This window comes from Notamacropus eugenii, chromosome 2 (assembly GCF_028372415.1).
Source record: "Notamacropus eugenii isolate mMacEug1 chromosome 2, mMacEug1.pri_v2, whole genome shotgun sequence".
In the NCBI taxonomy this organism is placed as follows: Eukaryota; Metazoa; Chordata; class Mammalia; order Diprotodontia; family Macropodidae; genus Notamacropus; species Notamacropus eugenii.
Genome location: NC_092873.1, coordinates 432813505 through 432833081, shown reverse-complemented (window position 1 = coordinate 432833081; position 19577 = coordinate 432813505). Strand labels below are relative to the sequence as shown.

Below are 19577 nucleotides of genomic sequence, written 5' to 3'. Positions count from 1 at the left end.
ATGTAGAAGAAGCATTGTGTGATCTCTGATTCCTTTTTGGCTCTTTCTTCCCAGACTGCAAGTACACTTGCCACCAGGAATGCCGAGGCCTGATCCAACTGGATTGCAGTCATCAGCAAGGGCGGTCCCAGGACAGAACATCACCAGAAACCACCCTCACCCCAAGCTTCAGTCAGGTAGGTGCTAGAGACTCCACATGGCTCTGGGTTTCAGCTCCAGGTATCGGCGCTAATTCTGTCTTTTAGATGTTCTGGAAAGTGAGCGTTGGCTTCAAGGTTCTTCTGCTCAGCATCTCTGGTCACTGGGTTCACCCTTTCCATAGTGGCAGCTTGGGGTTTTGGATTGCCTCCAATTGTTGGATGCCTGAAAATCTCAAGGGGATAGACAGGCAATGTCTTTGATAATCCTTGAGAGAGAGAGAGAGAGAGAGACAGAGAGACAGAGACAGAGACAGAGACAGAGACAGAGACAGAGACACAGAGAGAGACAGAGACAGAGACAGAGAGACAGAGACAGAGAGAGAGTATGATAGCTGACTGATGCTGCATGGAAGACTCTTCAAGGACAAGCCTTTTTGTCAGTTCACTTGCTGTCTAGAGAAAGCCCTGCTTATCTCACAGGTTGTTGTGTTTGCCCTTCGTTCTCAAAGAGGACCATGACATTAAGATGATGACATGACTTGCAGCTGACTTTGATTTGAGTGAGGGAGGGCTGCACAGGGTCATCAACCTCACTTTCTTCTCCTGAGCCATCTGGGTCCAGTGGCCTGATATTCATCAGGACAACTGGAGATGGCCCAGGATACAATGGGAGACCCTTGGCCCTTTCAGGCTAAGGTCTTATCGCATTCTCACTTTGAGTGAGATACACCCATTCAATGAATAGGCTTCTGTAAGTTACTCAAGGGATGGCTCCTTTAATAAAAAAAAATCAAAGTGGGAGGGGAAGACACTTAGGGTTCTTGGGTAAAAGAGAAACAATTACTATTTAGTTATTACAATCACTCTGTGCTAGGTGGGTGGGGGCTTGTTGTCCAGTCTATGAGCTCCAGAGTGAATTGGGTTTCAGGCTTAGTCTTTGAGCAACAAAAGTAGCCAGTAAACCCAAAGGAAAAAAGGCAGCTTTTGGCCATGGAGTGTTACAGGAGAGGAGAGGAGAGGAATGGAGGTATTCACTCACAGGTTGTGTTTGTCCTTCACTCTTGAAGAGGACCATGATATCAAGATGATGACATGACTTGTCGTTGACTTTGTTTTGAGTGAGGGAGGGCTGTGCACCAACCTCACTTTCTTCTCCTGAGTCAGCTGGGTGTAGTGGCCTGATATTCCTTATCTCACAAGGATGTAATAGGAATAACATCACAGTTGAGAAAGTACTTTGAAAAATTTTTTAAAACATTCTGTACCATGACATTGTGATTAAGGGTGAGTTACAAACCCTGAGGGAAAGAACAGCCTTGGGGTATAAGGGTGGGTGGTGTGAGAGTGGGGACCCATCCATGATCTGAAAGACAGTGTGGTGTAATGGTAAGTGTTCTGAGCTTAAAATGGTCCCAGCTGTGATACTAACAGGATCATAGCATTTAGAGATGAAAAAGGACCTTAGAGAACATAATCCTACTATCCTGTTTTAAAAATGAAGAAATTGAGACCCAAAGAAGTAGAAAAGGGGTAAAAAGAGCACTGGATTCGGAGAAAGATGACCTGTGTTCGAATCCTGGCAGTGCCACTTACTTATCTATATGACCTTGGACAAATCACTTAACTCTCTGGGTCTTCTCTGTAAAGTGAGAGGGGTTGGTCTTTCTACTTCTAAATCAGTGATCCTGGGAGCATAGGGTTGTGTTCATCCTTCGTTGCCGAAGAAGACCATGCCATCAGAGAAATGATGACTTGACTTTGTTTTGAGTGAGGGAGGGCTGTGCAAGTTCACCAGCCTCACTTCTCCAAGTTTGTGATCCTGGGAGCATAAGTGATTTACCTAAGACCTCATAGGCAAAGGTAACAGAACCAGGATCATTGGCTGTGGGACCATGAATAAAGTGCTTAACCCCTCTGAGCCCCAGCTTTCTCTCTTGGAAATGGAAATAAAAATAATAATACACCACTATCTATCTAATGAATCTAGCTCTGGTTGGGGGTTAGAGGCTGAGGAGGCAGCCAGCTATTCCCTCTCTCTGGCTCCCATCCATATTTCAATCTTAGTTGTTCCCTTCAGGTGTGATTTTTCCCCTTACTCAATTCCCTCACTCCATGGAGGCAAGGAATGGGCTACTCTTAAACTTGCCTTGATGAGGCAAACCAGTGCTTTAGACTGAGTCTCTGATGACCTCCCTCCCCGGCCTCCTGCCCCCACCACTTACCAAACCTTCCACAAGGAAATAGGTGGCTCACTCTGTGTCCAAGAAGGTTCAGATTCTTTTATTTTTCTCTCTGTTAGGGGACTGATAATAACATACATCACCGAAAAAAAATTTCGATCAACCTGAACCCTGAGTTGGTTATTCCAGCTGGCTATTCCACCATGATCTCTTTCTGTCTTTCCCCCTCCTGGCCAGTTTTAGCCTCCTTATTTGCATTAAAATCCTGGGGATGTATGCACACACATATACACACACACACACACACACACACATAAGTGTGATAAACACATATTCACATCTACACAATTAACACATATATACATATATCTATACCTATCTATACACACACATACACATATACTTCTTTTTAAAATTGTAAATAGTGCTTTATTTTTTCTAATTACATGCAAACATAATTTTCAACATTCATTTTATATGATTTTGAGTTCCAAATTTTTCTCCCTCCTGTCTCCCCTTCCCAAGATGGCAAACAATCTGATACAGGATGTGTGTGTGTATGTGTGTGTGTGTGTATGTGTATATATATAACACACACACACAATTTTTACCCCTACCCTTAGACCTTTAAGTATGGGAGTAAAAAGGAGGGTCTGTCATCAGTTTCATTCTCAACCACAAGTTCATATAAAGTCTAACACCTGGGTACAAAAAAATCAGCTTCACAAGTATAAGGTGGGGGAGGCATGGCTAGACAAGAATTATTCTGAAAAAGATCTGGGGGTTCTTAGTGGACCAAAAGCTCAATGAGTTAGCAGTTGGGATATGGCAGCCAGGAAGGCTGATGATGGATGCCCTTTGGCAGTATGAGGAGGGGCCCAGCTTTCAGGAATAGGGGAGGAGATAGTCTCACTATCCTCTTCAGTTCTGATCACCAAGACATAGAGAAGCAGTATAGGGTCCACAGAAGGGTATCAGGAACCCATGTCACATGACCATAGGTGAATGGGTTCACACTGAGACCTTGCAGTGACATATGTGACTTGCCATTTTTTTTTTTAGACAGAACCTATGTTTCATTCATATAGGATTCTGCAGGGAGGAACTCCCTCCACCAATGCAGATGAGCACCTACTCTGCAAATTATCATTTTAGAATGTTCCCTGGGAGGCTTACAGGTTCGTTGATTTACCTCAGGTTGCACAGCAATTATGACAGAGATGGGATTTGAACCCAGGTCTTCCTGACTCTAAGGTCTACCCTCTATCCACATTGCTTCTCCTAAATGACTTGACCTATTAACAAATAAATATATTTGGGTCCCTATTTCTGTTAAAGACACCATCATTCTTTCCATCTCCCAGGTTTGTAAGTTGATGTTATTCTTAATTCTTCACTTTTCCTCATCCCATATATTTATTGCAAATTTTGCAGTGTCCACACATATTCTACCCAGGGTCAGGAGCTGGGGAGGACCTGGGCTGAGTAGTGGTGGCCTCTGATCCCAAGGGACCAGACAGGTGGGTCAACAGAGTAGAGGACAGGCTCAACTGAAAAGGAAAGACCCAAGGTCAGAGGCAAAGTCACTCCTCTTCTCACCTGAGGCTGGAGATCAGGGCAGAAGGAGAAGGTAGAAACATTTTCTTCCTAACTTCTCTGTCTTTCTGGAATGCTCTCCCTTCTCGTCTCTGCCTCCTGGTTTCTCTGCCTTCTTTCAAGTCCCAACTGAAATTCCACCTTCTACAGGAAGCCTTTCCTGACCCTCTCAATTCTAATCCTTGGTTAATTATTTCCTATTTATCCTCTATACAGCTGTTTGCCTATTATCTCCCCCATTAGACTGTGAGTTCCTTGAGGCAGGTTCTGTCTTGTGCCTTTCTGTATGTCCCCAGCCCTTAGCACAGTGCCTGATAGACAGGAAGCACTTAATAACTACTGATTGACTGACTGACCTCTCTTGATTATGACCCCTTTTCTCTGTACTCTCATAGCTACCACCTAAGTTCAGCTCCTCATTCCCCCTCTACTGAACGATAGCCATGGATCTCCTTGCCCCAATGCTCTCCCATTTCAGTCCTTCCACACTGTTGCCAAAGTGACTTCTCTTCATCACAGATCTGGCCACGTGTCGTGGTTTCCTTTCACCTCGAGGGCCAACTTTAGCTTTTAAAGCCCTTTACCAATGTATTGTCCAGCCCTACTGTCTATTATCCTTCCCTCCTGTCCTCCCCCATCCAGACAACCCAGATTTCTCTCCGATCCTCACACTCAGCACTCTACCTCCCATCTTCCTCGATGTTAATTAATGGAAGTGATGGAGAGACCCCTTGTGAGTTGAAATGGGTTGGGGCAGTGCCTTTTCTGGTCATCTAGCTTGATCCTCCTGACTCCTCATAAGCTGGAGGAGAGCAGCTGACTAGAGGATTCCATTTTTTTGGACTAGACCTATGATCTTACTGGTGTAAGGAACTTCCTGTAAGGAAATTCTTACCACAGCTCATCAGTTCCTTCTCAGCAATTTAGTATTAGAGAGCTTGCGGTACATTTGTCAAGTGATTCGTCTAGGGTGCCAGTCAGGATGTGTCAGAAGGGAGACTCAAACCCAGGTCATCCTGGTTTATCTCTGTCCCAGGCCATGTTGATCCAAAAATGACAAAACAACAAACAATGATATCAATAATACTTCATAATTATATAGTATTTTAAGGATTCTAGGCAAGCTCTCTATCTGCTAAGCCCCTTGACAACTTATAACCCAAGTACAGCAACCGTCTTATTTTAACAACCATGTTAGTGATCACGAGAACAATATTAATAATCCCTCATATTTCTATAGCACTGTAAGGTTTGGAAGGTGTTCCTCACCATCACCTTGGGAAGAAGGGTAGTGCAAGTGTTATTTCTGTCATTTTATAGATCAGGAAACTGAAGCTAAGAATGTTTGGGTGACTTTCTCAGTTTTTTTATTTTTATTTAACTTTTAACATTCATTTTCACAAAATTTTGGGTTCCAAATTTTCTCCCCTTTTGTCCCCTCCCCCCACCCCAAAACACCGAGCATTCTAATTGCCCCTATCACTAATCTGCCCTCTCTTCTATCATCCCTCTCTGCCCTTTTCTCCATCTTCTCTATTGTCCTATAGGGCCAGATAGCTTTCTATACCCCATTACCTGTATTTCTTGTTTCCTAGTAGCAAGAATAGTACTTGACAGTTGTTCCTAAAACTTGGAGTTCCAACTTCTCTTCCTCCCTCCCTCCCTACCCATTCCCTTTGGGAAGGCAAGCAATTCAACATAGGCCATATCTGTGTAGTTTTGCAAATGGCTTCCATAATAGTCGTGTTGTATAAGACTAACTATATTTCTCTCCATCCTATCCTGTCCCCCATTACTTCTATTCTCTCTTTTGATCCTGTCCCTCCCCAAGAGTGTTGACTTAAAATTGCTCCCTCCACCCATTGCCCTCCCTTCCATCATCCCCCCCACCCTGCTTATCCCCTTCTCCCCCACTTTCCTGTATTGTAAGATAGGTTTTCACACCAAAATGAGTGTGCATTTTATTCCTTCCTTTAGTCAAATGTGATGAGAGTAAACCATGTTTTTCTCTCACCTCCCCTCTTTTCCCCTCCACTAACAAGTCTTTTGCTTGCCTCTTTTATGAGAGATAATTTGCCCCATTCCATTTCTCCCTTTCTGCTCCCAATATATTTCTCTCTCACTGCTTGATTTCATTTTTTTAAGATATGATCCCATCCTCTTCAATTCACTCTGTGCACTCTGTCTCTATGTGTGTGTGCGTGTGCGTGTGCATGTGTGTGTGTGTAATCCCACCCAGTACCCAGATACTGAAAAGTTTCAAGAGTTACAAATATTGTCTTTCTATGTAGGAATGTAAACAGTTCAACTTTAGTAAGTCCCTTATGAATTCTCTTTGCTGTTTACCTTTCCATGCTTCTCTTCATTCTTGTGTTTGAAAGTCAAATTTTCTTTTCAGCTCTGGTCTTTTCATCAAGAATGCTTGAAAGTCCTCTATTTCATTGAAAGACCAATTTTTCCTCTGAAGTATTATACTCAGTTTTGCTGCGTAGGTGATTCTTGGTTTTTGTCCTAGTTCCTTTGACTTCTGGAATATCCTATTCCATGCCCTTTGATCCCTTAATGTAGAAGCTGCTAGATCTTGTGTTATCCTGATTGTATTTCCACAATACTTGAATTGTTTCTTTCTAGCTGCTTGCAATATTTTCTCCTTGACCAGGGAACTCTGGAATTTGGCCACAATGTTCCTAGGAGTTTCTCTTTTTGGATCTCTTTCAGGCGGTGATTGGTGGATTCCTTGAGTACTTATTTTGCCCTCTGGTTCTAAAATCTCAGGGCAGTTTTCCTTGATAATTTCATGAAAGATGATGTCTAGGCTCTTTTTTTGATCATAGCTTTCAGGTAGGCCCATAATTTTTAAATTGTCTCTCATGGATCTATTTTCCAGGTCAGTTGTTTTTCCAATGAGATATTTCACATTATCTTCCATTTTTTCATTCTTTTGGTTTTGTTTTATGATTTCTTGGTTTCTCATAAAGTCATTGGCCTCCATCTGTTCCATTCTAATTTTGAAAGAAATATTTTCTTCAGTGAGCTTTTGAACCTCCTTTTCCATTTGGCTAATTCTGCTTTTGAAAGCATTCTTCTCCTCATTGGCTTTTTGAACCTCTTTTTCCAGTTGAGTTAGCCTATTTTTCAAGGTGTTATTTTCTTCAGCATTTTTTTGGGTCTCCTTTAGCAAAGTGTGGACCTGCTTTTCATGCTTTTCTTTCATCTCTCTCATTTCTCTTCCCAGTTTTTCCTCCATCTTTTTAACTTGATTTTCAAAATCCTTTTTGAGCTCTTCCATGGCCTGAGCCCATTGAGTGGGCTGGGATACAGAAGCCTTGACTGCTGTGTCTTTCCCTGATGGTAAGCATTGTTCTTCCTCATCAGAAAGGAAGGGAGGAAATACCTGTTCACCAAGAAAGTAACCTTCTATAGTATTATTTTTTTTTCCCTTTTCTGGGCATTTTCCCAGCCAGTGACTTGACTTCTGAGTATTCTCTTCACACCCACTTTGCCTCCAGATCTGCCCAGCCAGCAATTGGGGTCTGAGATTCAAATGCTGCTTCCCAGCCTCAGAGCTTTTGGTGGGGCAGGGCTGCTATTCAGTGTGAGATTAAGTTCAGGTGCTCAGGTCAGGGCAGGGCCACCTCACGGGCTCAGTTCCCTTAGGGGGTTTATGTGGAGACTTTCAACAATGGATCCAAGCTCCTACCTGCTTGGGCAGCCCCTGTCTGCTGCTGCCTCCACTGCTGCCTCCTGAGGGGGCCTGAGTTATGGGGGGACCCCACTCCCCTCTCGGCAAGCCGAGAAGACCCTCTCACCAACCTTTGGGGCCCGTGGGTGGAGGGACTCGCATGGCTGCTGGAGATTCCGTCCCTGGAGCCTGCTCAGATCTGTTCCTCTCAGTGCCGCATGGCCAGGGCAGGGCTGGGCTCGGCTCCGGGTCCAGTGCGCGACGGACCTTTTGCGAGAGGTTTTCAGGGCCTTCTGGAACAGAAATCTCGTCTGCTCTGTTGTTCTATGGCTTCTGCTGCTCCAGAATTTGTTGGGAGTTCTTCTTTACAGATATTTTATGGGCTGTGAGTTCGGAGCTAGCGTATGTGTGTCTTTCTACTCCGCCATCTTGGCTCTGCCCCCTCTCAGTTTCTTCTCATTCATAAGTGTAAGAGACAGGATTTGTATCTAGCTCTTTTGACTCTAAGACCAAGGCTGCTACCCTTGTAGCACAGTGCCTGTGTCTCATTTGCCAGTTGGAAAGGTTGCTACCATACTGGCTCTGTAGGATAATCTGAGCAAATTTGGTGTGGTGGGGATTTCTTCCCTCTCCTTCTTCTTCTGCAGGATTCTGGAGACAGAATTTCAGCAGAGACTCAGGGCTCTGAAATCAGTGTTCTGGAACATAACCACCCCCTTCTGGAGCTGGGTGATGAGCAATATTCCAGCTCTGTCATAGCTCGGTTCTTCCAGGACTGTGGTTGGGTCAGCTGTCCTGTAGAGAATGATGGGTAATAATGCCAACGTCAGAGGAACCAGAAAGTCCCTGGGGGTCCTGAGCAGCTATCAGCAGATGGCAGAAGAGACTGAGTGCCTGGACTTGGCAGTTCTGGGAGTCAGCACAGGCTGGGGTGAAGGCGATGTTTGTTTTCCACAAGCCTGGCTATGTTTGCCAGCTCAGCCAGGGCTAGACCACATCTTTATATCAAACCCAATTACCTTGCCCGCCTCTCCTAGGAATGTTCTGTTCTCTTGCAGGCTCATTACTATGACATTGTTTTTTTATAATAAACCCTTAATTGTTGGGCCCTAGATTGAGAACTGGAAGAGACTTCCAGGTCACCAATCCAAAATTCTTTTTTTTTACAGTTTAGGAAACTGAGGTCCAAAGGATTAAATTGACCTGAATAGGAGCAGGGGGTGGGGGTGGGAGATTGAACCCAAATCCTCTGCCTTCATATCCAGAACAATCTGATTATTTTTTAAAATTCTGGGTTGAGTTCTTTTCTCACCTGGAGATGGCCACTTGGTTCAGCTTACTTGTCCTACCACCAGGCCATTTTCTTGGAGAGCCTGGGATCTTTAACCCATCTGTTTAGGTACCTCTCAGAATAGTCCCCAGCTGGCAAAAGAGCATTGTTTGTCCAAGGCTCTTTCTCTAGAATGCATTCACAATGCTGTCTAACTCACCATGGAGCCTGGCGACCACACTGCTAGCAGGTCAATATCAAAACCAATAATGGGCAGTAAAACAGGAGGGGGAGAGCCCAGGGTGGTTGTTCCCAATTTATAGATGCAAACACTGAGGCTCTGAGGATTACAGAGTCTTATTTACAAAGAGGGAGTGAGCAGTGGAGGGCACACAGAGGAGAGAGAGCTGGGAAGGACCTTAGAGGTGATCTCATCCAAAAACATCCTGTCCAGTCCTATGGAACAGCCTGGAATGGACTGTCTCCTCACCTGAGCCTCTGACAATCCTCTGCTTTCTCCAAAACTGTCTCCACCGTCACTAATTTTAGATCAGTCCCTCTCCACTCAGTCACCTAGTGCTCTCCCCTTGGAAATTGCTTTCCCTATACTTTGCCTATATTTAGTATCTAAATTTCTGTGTGCATATTTGCCCAGGATGAAAGTTCCTCAAGGGAAGGAGCCATTTTGTTTTTAGTTTTTTTGTATCACCCCCACACACATGGCATCTGGCACATAACAGGTGCATTATGAATGTCTGTTGATTAAATGAATGGTGGATAAAGCACTGGATCACTTAGAGTTAGAAGAAACCTGGGGTGAAGTTTCACCTCCAGCACATGATAGCTGTGTGACCATGGTCAAGTGAGCTTAACCCTGTTGGCTTCAGTTTCCTCATCTGTAAAATGAGCTGGAGAAGTAAAATAGCAAACCACTCCAGTATGTTTGCCAAGAAAATCCCAAAGGGGATCATGAAGAATCCGTTGCAAGCACCTCGTACCAGGCACCGTGCTAAGGATACAATGAGAGGCAAAAAAAATGGTCCCTGCCCTCAAAGAGTTTACAGTCTAGTGGGGGGTACAACATATAAAGAAGTATGTACAAAACAAGGTATATGTGGCATAAATAGGGAATAATTGTCAGAGGGAAAGCACTGGAATTAAGAAGGATTAGGGAAGGCTTCCTGTAGAAGGTAGGATTTTGATTGGGACATAAAGAAAGGCAGTGAGGCGGGTAGTCAGATCAGAGGAGGGAGAGTGTTCCAGGCACAGGGGACAGTCAGAGAAAATGCCCAGAGTCAACAGAAGGCATTTTCTAGCTCTAAATTTGTTATACTGGGAGTGACTTGCTACTCAGATTTGGAGGTCCGACTGAGTCCAAACCCAGCCTTCTTTCACTGCCCTTCTATTCAGTCTCCTTCCCCTCCAGAGAAAGCAAGTGAAAGAATGATACGTAGAAAAGAAAAAAAGCTCTCTAGAAAATGATCGGAAAAAAAAAGAGTATTAGTCACTGACTCTTTTGCTGGGGGTCCCAACGGGACTATTTCTCAACTTAACAAAGAAGTCTGTTCTCTTTTCCTCTTCCATCTATCCCCCTTATGCTACCAAAATGACTCAAAAGCACAGTTCTGACCATGTCACTCCCCCGCTCAATAAACTCCAGGGGCTGCTTGTTACCTCTGAGATTAAAGACAAAACTGACATTTAAAGGCCTTCACGACCTTTCTCCAGTGTTCCATTTCAGGCATTACTCCTGCCACACTCTGGTTTAACCTGACTGGCCTTTCGGCTGTTCCTCAGACTTTGCACTGCCCTTTCCCCAAGATTGGAATACATACCCCCTCCCCGACCCTGCCCCCAACCCCCCCCCCCCCCTCCCCATCGATACCTTTTAAAATCCCTAATTTCCTTCAAAGCTCAGCTCAAACTTTCTAGGCAAGGCTATCCCTCCCTCCTCCCCTGCCCCAGTGCCTTCCATCACAAAATTTTGCTGGCTTCCTCATCTGTAGAACTAAAGCCAACTAGAGCTCAAAGGGGCCCTAAAGATCATCTCCTTAAAAATTTCCATCTGTTTTCTCTGAGGCAGCCGTAGAAGTGCAGGCCCCCATGAAAAGCAACCCCCTCTGACCCTGCAGGGAGACAGTGACTCAGCTGGCGTCAAATCCAAACTTTCCTGGCTCGGGGCCCCCTTGCTTACATTGCTGTCTAGCCTCTTCCTTCCAAACCCTGATCTGGCTTTTCCAAAACCCCACTGAAAGATGAGGTTCCCTGGGCCACCCCAAGCCTGCGCAGCCTTTGATGGATGGGCCAATGCTTTTACGCGGTACCATCACACGGGGGAGCTGAGGAGACATAGGAAAATCATCAATTTCTCCAGACCCAGGACTCAGAGCTTGGCTTCCGCTGAGACAGTGTGGGAGAGGTCACTAAAGCAGGCTAGCTGGCTCACCTGAAGCTCCCTAGGACTTCTCAGCCTTGCACATTCTAGTCTCACTCATCCCAACAAAGCTTCTGTACTTCTTGCCCAGGCTAGTGAGACATGATCTTATGTAAGCCTAATAAACTGATTTCTCTAAAAGCGTAAATCTGAGCAACTCGCCTCCCTGTTCTCACCCCCTCCCCAAATCAGTCAACCCCATTGGCTCCCTATTGCCCCAGGACCAAATATAAAATCCCATTTGGCTTTTAAAGCACTTCTTAACCTGACCCCTTCCTGCCTTTCTAGTCTCCCTACTCCCTGCCCCCCCCCCCATACTGTTCTATCTGGTGACACAGACGTCTTTGCTGTTCTTTTAATAAGACTTTCTTCCCAACTCTGATTTCCTTCACGTCTTCTCAGCTACTGGCTCATCTTTGCAAGAAATGGGACTGCCTTTCACAGTCCTCATGAGCATGAGTGCCTCCCCTCTTTGGGTATCTCCAATTTATCCTGTCTATATATTGTTTGTATAGAATTCTTTGCACATTGTCTCCCCCACTGCACTGTAACTTCCTTGAGGGCAGGGACTGTCTTTTGCCTCTTTTTGTATCCCCAGCACTTGGCACCCTGCCTGGTACGTAGTAGGCACTTTCTAAATGCTAGTTGAAGGATTTACAAACATGGTATCTTGCACATAGGAGGTAAATATTTTAGAATTTAGAATCTTTATTACCAGTATGACCAGTATGACCAGAAGGTGACTTTGAGCAAGTCACCTTCCCTTTAGGGAAATTTAGAAAAACAAAATGGGTTTTTTAAAAAAAAAACTTACATTGAGGAAATAAATGGAGAACCAAAGAAAGTAGAGGACCTCTGTATAGGGCAGATGGAATAATGATCACTGACAATTCACAGACAGTGATATTTAATTCTTAATTTGCTTCTGTTTCCTCTGTAAAGGAGAATGTCTTTACATTGAGAATAACAGATAAAAATGACTAACAGGGAGTATTAAGATCAATAAAAAGATAGTATGAAAGCACTTTGATGCCCATAAGGAACTCAAGTCACTTGGCTCAGGGAATAACATTTTTGGGTCCTGTAAGCACTGGCAGATGTTACTTTGAGGTCACTATCAGTAATATTTATTTGAAATATCATGGAAAAGAAGAGAAAAACCACAAGACTGTTCTGATCTTTCCAAAAAAAAAAGGGGAAGAGAACAGAGTTTGCAAGTGATGGGTCAGTGAGCTTGACTTTGATTCCTGGGAAAACTCTAAAACAGATCTTTGAAGAGAGGGTTGACAAGTGTCTAGAAAGGGAAGCAGCTATTACCAAGAGCAAACATGACTTCACGAAGAGCGCGTCATGCCAGATGAAGCCCATTTCCTTTTTTTGCACCATTACTAAACTAGCAAATGAGGAATGCTGCAGACATATTCTACCTAGACATTTAGCAAAGCTCTTGAGGATGTTTTCCATTCCAATAATTCTTGTGGAGGAGAAGAGATATATTACTCAATAATTTCACCACCAAATGGATTCAATACTGGTTGGATGGCCAGACTCTTAAAGTACTTGTAAAGGTTTCAGTTGTCTCTTGGTTAGGAAATCTCCAGTGGAATACCCCAGGGATTTCTACTTGGCCCTGTGCTGTTGAACAGTTTTATCAATTGCTTGGATAGTGGCATACATGGCATATTCCTCTAGTTTGTACACAACACAAAACTCATGGGATAGCTAACACATTTAATTATAGGATACAGAAGGATCTTGATAGGTTAGTTCATTGAGCTAAATTTTAAAAGATGAAGTTCAGTAAGGATAAGTATAAAATCTTTCACTTAGGCATAAAAAAATCAATTCTATAAATATGAGATGGGAGCAGTATGGATAGTTAGCAGTTGGTCTGAAAAGGATCTGGGTTTTAGTGGGTGACAAACTCAGTATGAGTCAATGGTATGATGTCACAGCTAAAAAAGCTAATGTGACCTTGGGCCACATTCCTTTCAGGAATAGGGAGGCGACTGTCCAGTTGTGCTTTGTTCTTTTTAGGCTTCATCTGGAGTACTGTGTTCATCTATGGACAACAGGGTTTAAGAAGAACATTGATAAGCTGGAGAAGGTCCAGAGAAGGGCAACCGGTGTAGTGTAGAGTCTTGAGCCCATGTCATAGCAGAAAGTAGGCATGTTTAGCCTGGAAGAGAGGAACTTCAGGAGGAACCTGATAACTTTACATCTTTGAAGGGCTGTTCTGTGGTAGAAGTAGCAGACTTGCTCTCTTTAACCCCAGAGGACATAAGAAGTAGTAGGTTGATGTTATAAAGAGAACAGCTTAGACTAAAGGTCAGGAAAAACTTCTTGTCCAGAAGTAGAAAAGGACTGCTTTAAAAAGTAGGGAGTTCAGAGTAACTAGGTGGCATAGTGGATAGAGCACTGGTCCTGCAGTCAGAAGGACCTGAGTTCAAGTTAAATCCAGCCTCAGATAATGTTTGCCCCAGTTTTCCTCAAAGTATGGTTGAAAGAATGAAATGAGAATATTTGTAAAAGCACTTACACATGCCTGGAACATAGTAGGTGTGATATAAATGTTTATTCCCATAGTTAACTCAATCCTAGCCCTCTCTAGTCCCTTTTCCATGATAACCTCTGGAATACTGCTCTAATGTTAAACACCCCATCATCCCAGATGTCTTCTTTTTCACATTTCCTTCTTCTCCTGTTCATCAAAACTAGCTTTGTTCTAAAGACATCACATTTTTGCCTCCCTCCCCCACCTTCTGGGACCAGCTGCTCTTTCTCTCACATCCCCTTGACATACAGAGCCAAGCCAAGAGCATGAGTTAGCCCAGTCCTTGTTCCCCACTGCCACTTTCAGACCCTCTTTTTGACATCATCATTAACTGAAATGACATCCTTTTCTCCTTGACAGTTCACACTGCCCTGTCAGGATCCTTGTTGCTATCACCTATAGACCACCAAGTAATTCCTTCTTCTATCCAATAAGTTTAATTCCTGATTCATAGTTGTTTTCTCTGTATCCATCCTTACCCCTTTGGACATCATGGCTTCCCAGTTGCTCAAGCTCCATAAGTCTTAGGACTTGTCTCCAGGCTACCTAAATCATGAACAGCAGAGAAGCCAGTTCCCTTTCCTCCCCATCAGCATTCTTTACAATAAAGTAGTTTAAATGGTACTTTATCGGCATACTTTAAGCCACCCTTCCCCCTCCTCACTCATTGCTCGGGTGCCAGAATCCTATTAGAGCTGGGATAGTAATAAATACCTCTGATGAACATGTGCCTCTATTTTATATGCCTTGGTTGAGATTAATAATTAGAGGGCTGTGGAGCCAAGTATCTCTGCTTCATCTTTCAAGCCATCTTGTCTAATTTTAACATGGGCATGGGAGATATTTTGTTGCAGGAGAGCCTTTGAGGCTTCATTTGATCTACTGAATCAAATGTGTGGGGTTTTTTTTAATAATAATAATTTAAAAACAATACAGTGGAATCTTTTGTTCTCTCCACCTCTCAGTCAATTGAATGATTGTAAAAAATGTCATCTGTGAATCATGGGGCTATGAAAACATTTGAACAGCCTTCCTGTTTCTTTCTCACACCGTCATCTGAATTACCCTCGATACGTTATTGTTGTTGAGTAGCAGGCCCTTAATAAATGCCAGGTGACTGAATGGCCTTTGAGGGAAGTAGTCGAAGTATTAGTGTCATTATTTACTAATGAGGAAACAGACTCTGAGAAGGTTCAGTGAATTCCCAAAATCATGCAGTTAGGCGGCTGTCAGAGTCAGGGTCTGAACCCAGCTTTTTACCTCTAAGTCCTAGACTAAATTCCAAAACTCTAAATCCATTGCCATTGTACCACACTACGTCTGATGTAGAAATTCTGTGAAAATGTGGGAATCATTATTTTGATTAGAGGATGAATGATTCATAGATCCAGAGAATGTCAAAACTAGAAAGGATTTTTTGGTTGTTATTCAGTTATATTTGACTCTTCATGACACCATTTGGGGTTTTCTTGGCAAAAATTGTGGCATGGTTTGCCATTTCCTTTTCCAACTCATTTTACAGATGAGGAACTAAGGCAAACGGGGTTAAGTGACTTGCTCAGATCACATAACTAGTAAGTGTCTGAGGTCGGGTTTGAACTCAGGAAGATGCATCTTCCTGGACCTCTATCTGCTATGCCACCTAGCTGCCTTATAGAGTTAAATTATTCTCACAAAGACTATAGAAATGGGAAAGTAGGCATAAACACCAGTTGTTATAGATATGATCTTGATTATATTTGGGGGGTAATTATTTCTGTAATTTTTTTCTATGTTTTTGGTCTCCTCCCTTCTTTCAGCCATCTTGAGAAACCATCTCTTCAGAAGCTTTCAAAACTCCTTGGTCTAACCTAGCTGCATTTTCTCCTCTTTGTTTTGTTTGGTGCCTTTTCCATTTCTTCATGAAGCATGTTGGGTGCTGTGGTAGAGTCCAAAGGGAGATCATGATGCGTTATCTATTTAGTTGTTTATTTTTCCAGTTTCATTCTCAGATGCTTTGAGGATGATATGGTTTAATTGGCTCCTTTGCCAAGATTTCTATGAACTTATTTCCTCTCCATAATTTCTAGTTTTATGAAGTGATGTTGCCAGTAATTTTCTCTTGTTCTTTTTTTCTCATAGTGTTTCAACATCTTTTTCCATAAGATTTTATCCCAAAAAACCCATAGCTTTTAAAATAGCATCACCCTGGCCACTATACCTCTCTGAGTGTTAAGGAGACCAGTTATTTGCTGGTTGAGGTGGTTTTTAGACACTGATGGTCCTTTCGTTGGGTTGACCATTTTGTCTAGGTTAAACTTATGTAGAACATGATGGTCTATATTTTTCTCCATTTCCCATTTGTCAGCTATAACTTGTTTACTCAGGTTGAAGTTATTTTAATTGCATGCTATATCTTTTCAGATGACATTTATTTTCATCTCTAATAAGTTAATGGGCTACCCATAGCCAATGGATTAGAAAATGACTCCCACTTCAGTAACCAGTGATTTACTTACTGCCAGGACATCATCAATTTTGGTTTTTTGGTGATGTTATTCGAAACTTATCAAGTTGAGCGCCTCCCATCTCTCTTCTTGGGGAAAATAGATGTTCTTGACATACAGGCAGGAGGCATCTAAATAGTCAACAAGCCTTTGGTCTTCTTTGTTTACTGCTGAGCCATATTTTTAACATTTGCCTTGCCCTATGACTATCTTTGCATTGAAATTTCTGAGTATTAAAATATATGTGGATTAATTTGAAGGGCCTTATTCTTCAAGAGATTTCTCTTCTTGCTTGTCCTATGCTAAGATGTCAGCCCCACGTTGTAGTTACCTTCATGGTGGTCTTTGCTAAATGCCCACCATAAACACCAAAACACAAAGCAACCAACTATTGCATGCAATCATATTTCTTATTGCTTTTAAATGCACAATAAAACGCATTCTGCCCATTCCTCTATTTGCCTCTCTGTGAAGAACTCATAAAGCCATCCTTCCATTTAGGTGAAATTTCCTTTTGTCTTCTGGCTTCATTTAGATCAAGAATGTAAATATTAATATACTTCCCTCCCTCTGGAGCTCTGTCTCCTTAGTCACTGGAACAGGCTTTCACATTTGACTTGTGAACAGCTAAGCTTATGTCTATAGACAGTCTTAGAAATCATGGTTCTTAGTACCACCTCCTGCTCCTTTTTTTCCATATCCCATCATCACTGCAGAAGCAAAGAGGGGAGAGTAACTCAGATTGAGAGCTATTTTGTATTTTTTTGGTTTCATGGCCTTTCATGGCTAAAGAAATTATTACCTTCAATCAAAAAGCATTTATTAAACTGACCACATACCAGGCACTGTCCTAGGTGCTAAGGATGCAATGGCAAAAGTGTTCCCCCAAGGAGTTTCCATTCAGAGTCTTGAAGAATTTCAAGGACCTCAGTAACCATCTCATGAAACTGATCCCTGATATAACATACCCAACAAGTGATCACCCAGCCTCTGTTTGAGGACTTCCATCTAGGGGGAACCTACCACCTCCCAAGACAACTCATTCCACTATTGGATAAGTTTTCCCTGACAACACTGAAATTGCTTCCTTCATCACTTCCACTCAGTTTTGCCCTCTGGGACCAAACATGACCAGTCCAATCTTTCCTTCATATGTGTAGGCCAGTGGTTCAGATTTGGGATTGGCATAACCTGAGACATCTATAGACCATCTATTTGTTAACAAAAGGAGATTTTCTTCACCACAATATAGGAAGTGTATTCAGCAAAGACACAGCATTGATTCAGTTGGGTATAGCTTGCCTGCCTCTGTGTTTGGCATGCTGGTGCTAAGGGAGGCTCTCCTGACTCCTCATGCCCTGCTTTTGGTATTTAGGCCACCAGAAAACTATAGCCATGGTTCAAGCCTTAGTCCCCTGGTTCAATTAAGTTTTGAGTATGACTATATGAAGGATCAGGGGTTTGAGTAGGGGGAGAGGTACTTTGGAGAAACGAACCCAATTTATTTGGCAGGGACCCTAGTAGATATTGCTTCTACCACAACCCTTTGAATACCTGAATACAGAATCATGTCTCCCCTGAATTTTCTTCAGCCTAAGCATCCCCCAGAGCTTCAGGTTATTGTGACACAACATGGAATATCCTGGTTGACCTCCTCTAGATTTTCCTTCTCCTCCCCTGCCCCCCAGACTATCAATGTTCTTCTTAAAGTTTGAGGCCCAGAATTGAATAGTGTGCTTCAGGAGTGGTCTGTTCAGGATGGGGTACAGAAGGACTCTCACCTCTTTAGTCAGGAGGTTCACAAATATTTATTAAGCGCTTGCTATGTGCCCTGGGCACTGTGTGTTGTACATTTTACAGATGAGGAACTGAGGCAAACAGGGTTAAATAGCTCACACAGCTAGTTAGATTTGAACTCACAAAGATGAGTCTTCCTGACTCCAGGTCCAACACTTACTTATCCACCTAGGTGTTCTCTAGTACTGGGAATATAAATTCAAACATAAGGAAAGTCTCTACCCTCAAGGACCTTACATTTAAATGGGGAACACAACACATAAAAAGAAGCTGCCCTAGAAATTCTGCCTCTCTTAATGGAGCCCAGCATCAAGCCAACTCTTCTGGCTACCACCTCACTCTGCTGACTCCTGCTGAGCTTATGGTCCACCAGAACTCCAGGATCTCTTTCAGATGAGTTGCTGTCTAAAGCTGCCTTCCCCCTCCTGTCATTCTAGGATTGATTTTTTTTTAACCCAACTGTAAGACTTGACATGGATAACTATTCAATTTCCATCTCAAAATGGAAAGAACACCCCAGCCTGTCAAGATCTTTTGTGATCCTGACACTGTCTTCTAAGGCATTAGCTACCTCTCTCAACTTTGTGTTCTTTCAGATTAGAACACACTCTCTCTGCCTCTAACTAAGCCACCAATAAAGATGTTAGCCAGTACAGGGCCAAGCATGGGTTCCTCAAGCGCTTCATTAGAAATCTCCTGCCAAAGGGACATTCAACTAATAACAAGTACTCTTTGACTGGTCAGCCTTTGTATTCTCATGCTGTCCACATTTCTTTGTCTTTTCTACAAGAATAACATTAAATATATTATCAAATGATTGACTAAAAACGAAGGAAACCACATCTATGACACATCCCTCTGATCTAGTATTTCCACATTTCATTTGGAGGACACATATATTTGTATAAGTAAATGCAAAATATATTCCAATAAATATGAGAGGTTTGGAGTAAGGGGATAACAACTCAGGGAGAGGGAGTGAGAAAAGCCTTAGGAAGGAGGTGGTGATTGAACTTAGTTTTGAAAAGGATGCTGGGAATTCCAAGAGGCAGAGATGATGAGGAAGGGCATTTCAGGTCTGGGGGCAGCTTGGGCAGAGGGAACCCTGAAATGGAATGTTGTCTATGAAGAAGAACAATGAAGGGGGTTTGGCTGGAAAGTATGAAGGACAATGAAGTGCAATGAGTCTAGAAAGCTAGGCTGGAGCCAGATTGCAAGACTTTAAATTCTGGACAAAAGAATATGTCTTTTATCTTGGAGGCACAAGGGAGTCGCTGAGTGTGATATAGCCAAGGAAGAGGTTTGGAAGTGGGGAAACTTGGGGTAGGGAGATCACTTAGAAAGTTATTGCGGTAACCCAGGTGAAAGGTGACGAAGGCCTGGAGGAGGGTGGTTGCTATGTGAGTGGAGGGAAGGGGATGATGCAAGGGATGCTGTG

General features: G+C 43.0%; 1 protein-coding gene across 1 annotated transcript in view; it reads left to right on the top strand.

The window, feature by feature from the left end:
* The window catches only part of RASSF5 (Ras association domain family member 5), a 105925-nt gene that overhangs the window by 40835 nt on the left and 45513 nt on the right, over positions 1 to 19577 (top strand). Inside the window, exon 2 of the mRNA XM_072648017.1 lies at positions 55 to 176. Within this exon, the coding sequence (XP_072504118.1) occupies positions 55 to 176 (122 nt within the window). The remainder of the gene's footprint in view (positions 1 to 54; positions 177 to 19577) is intronic.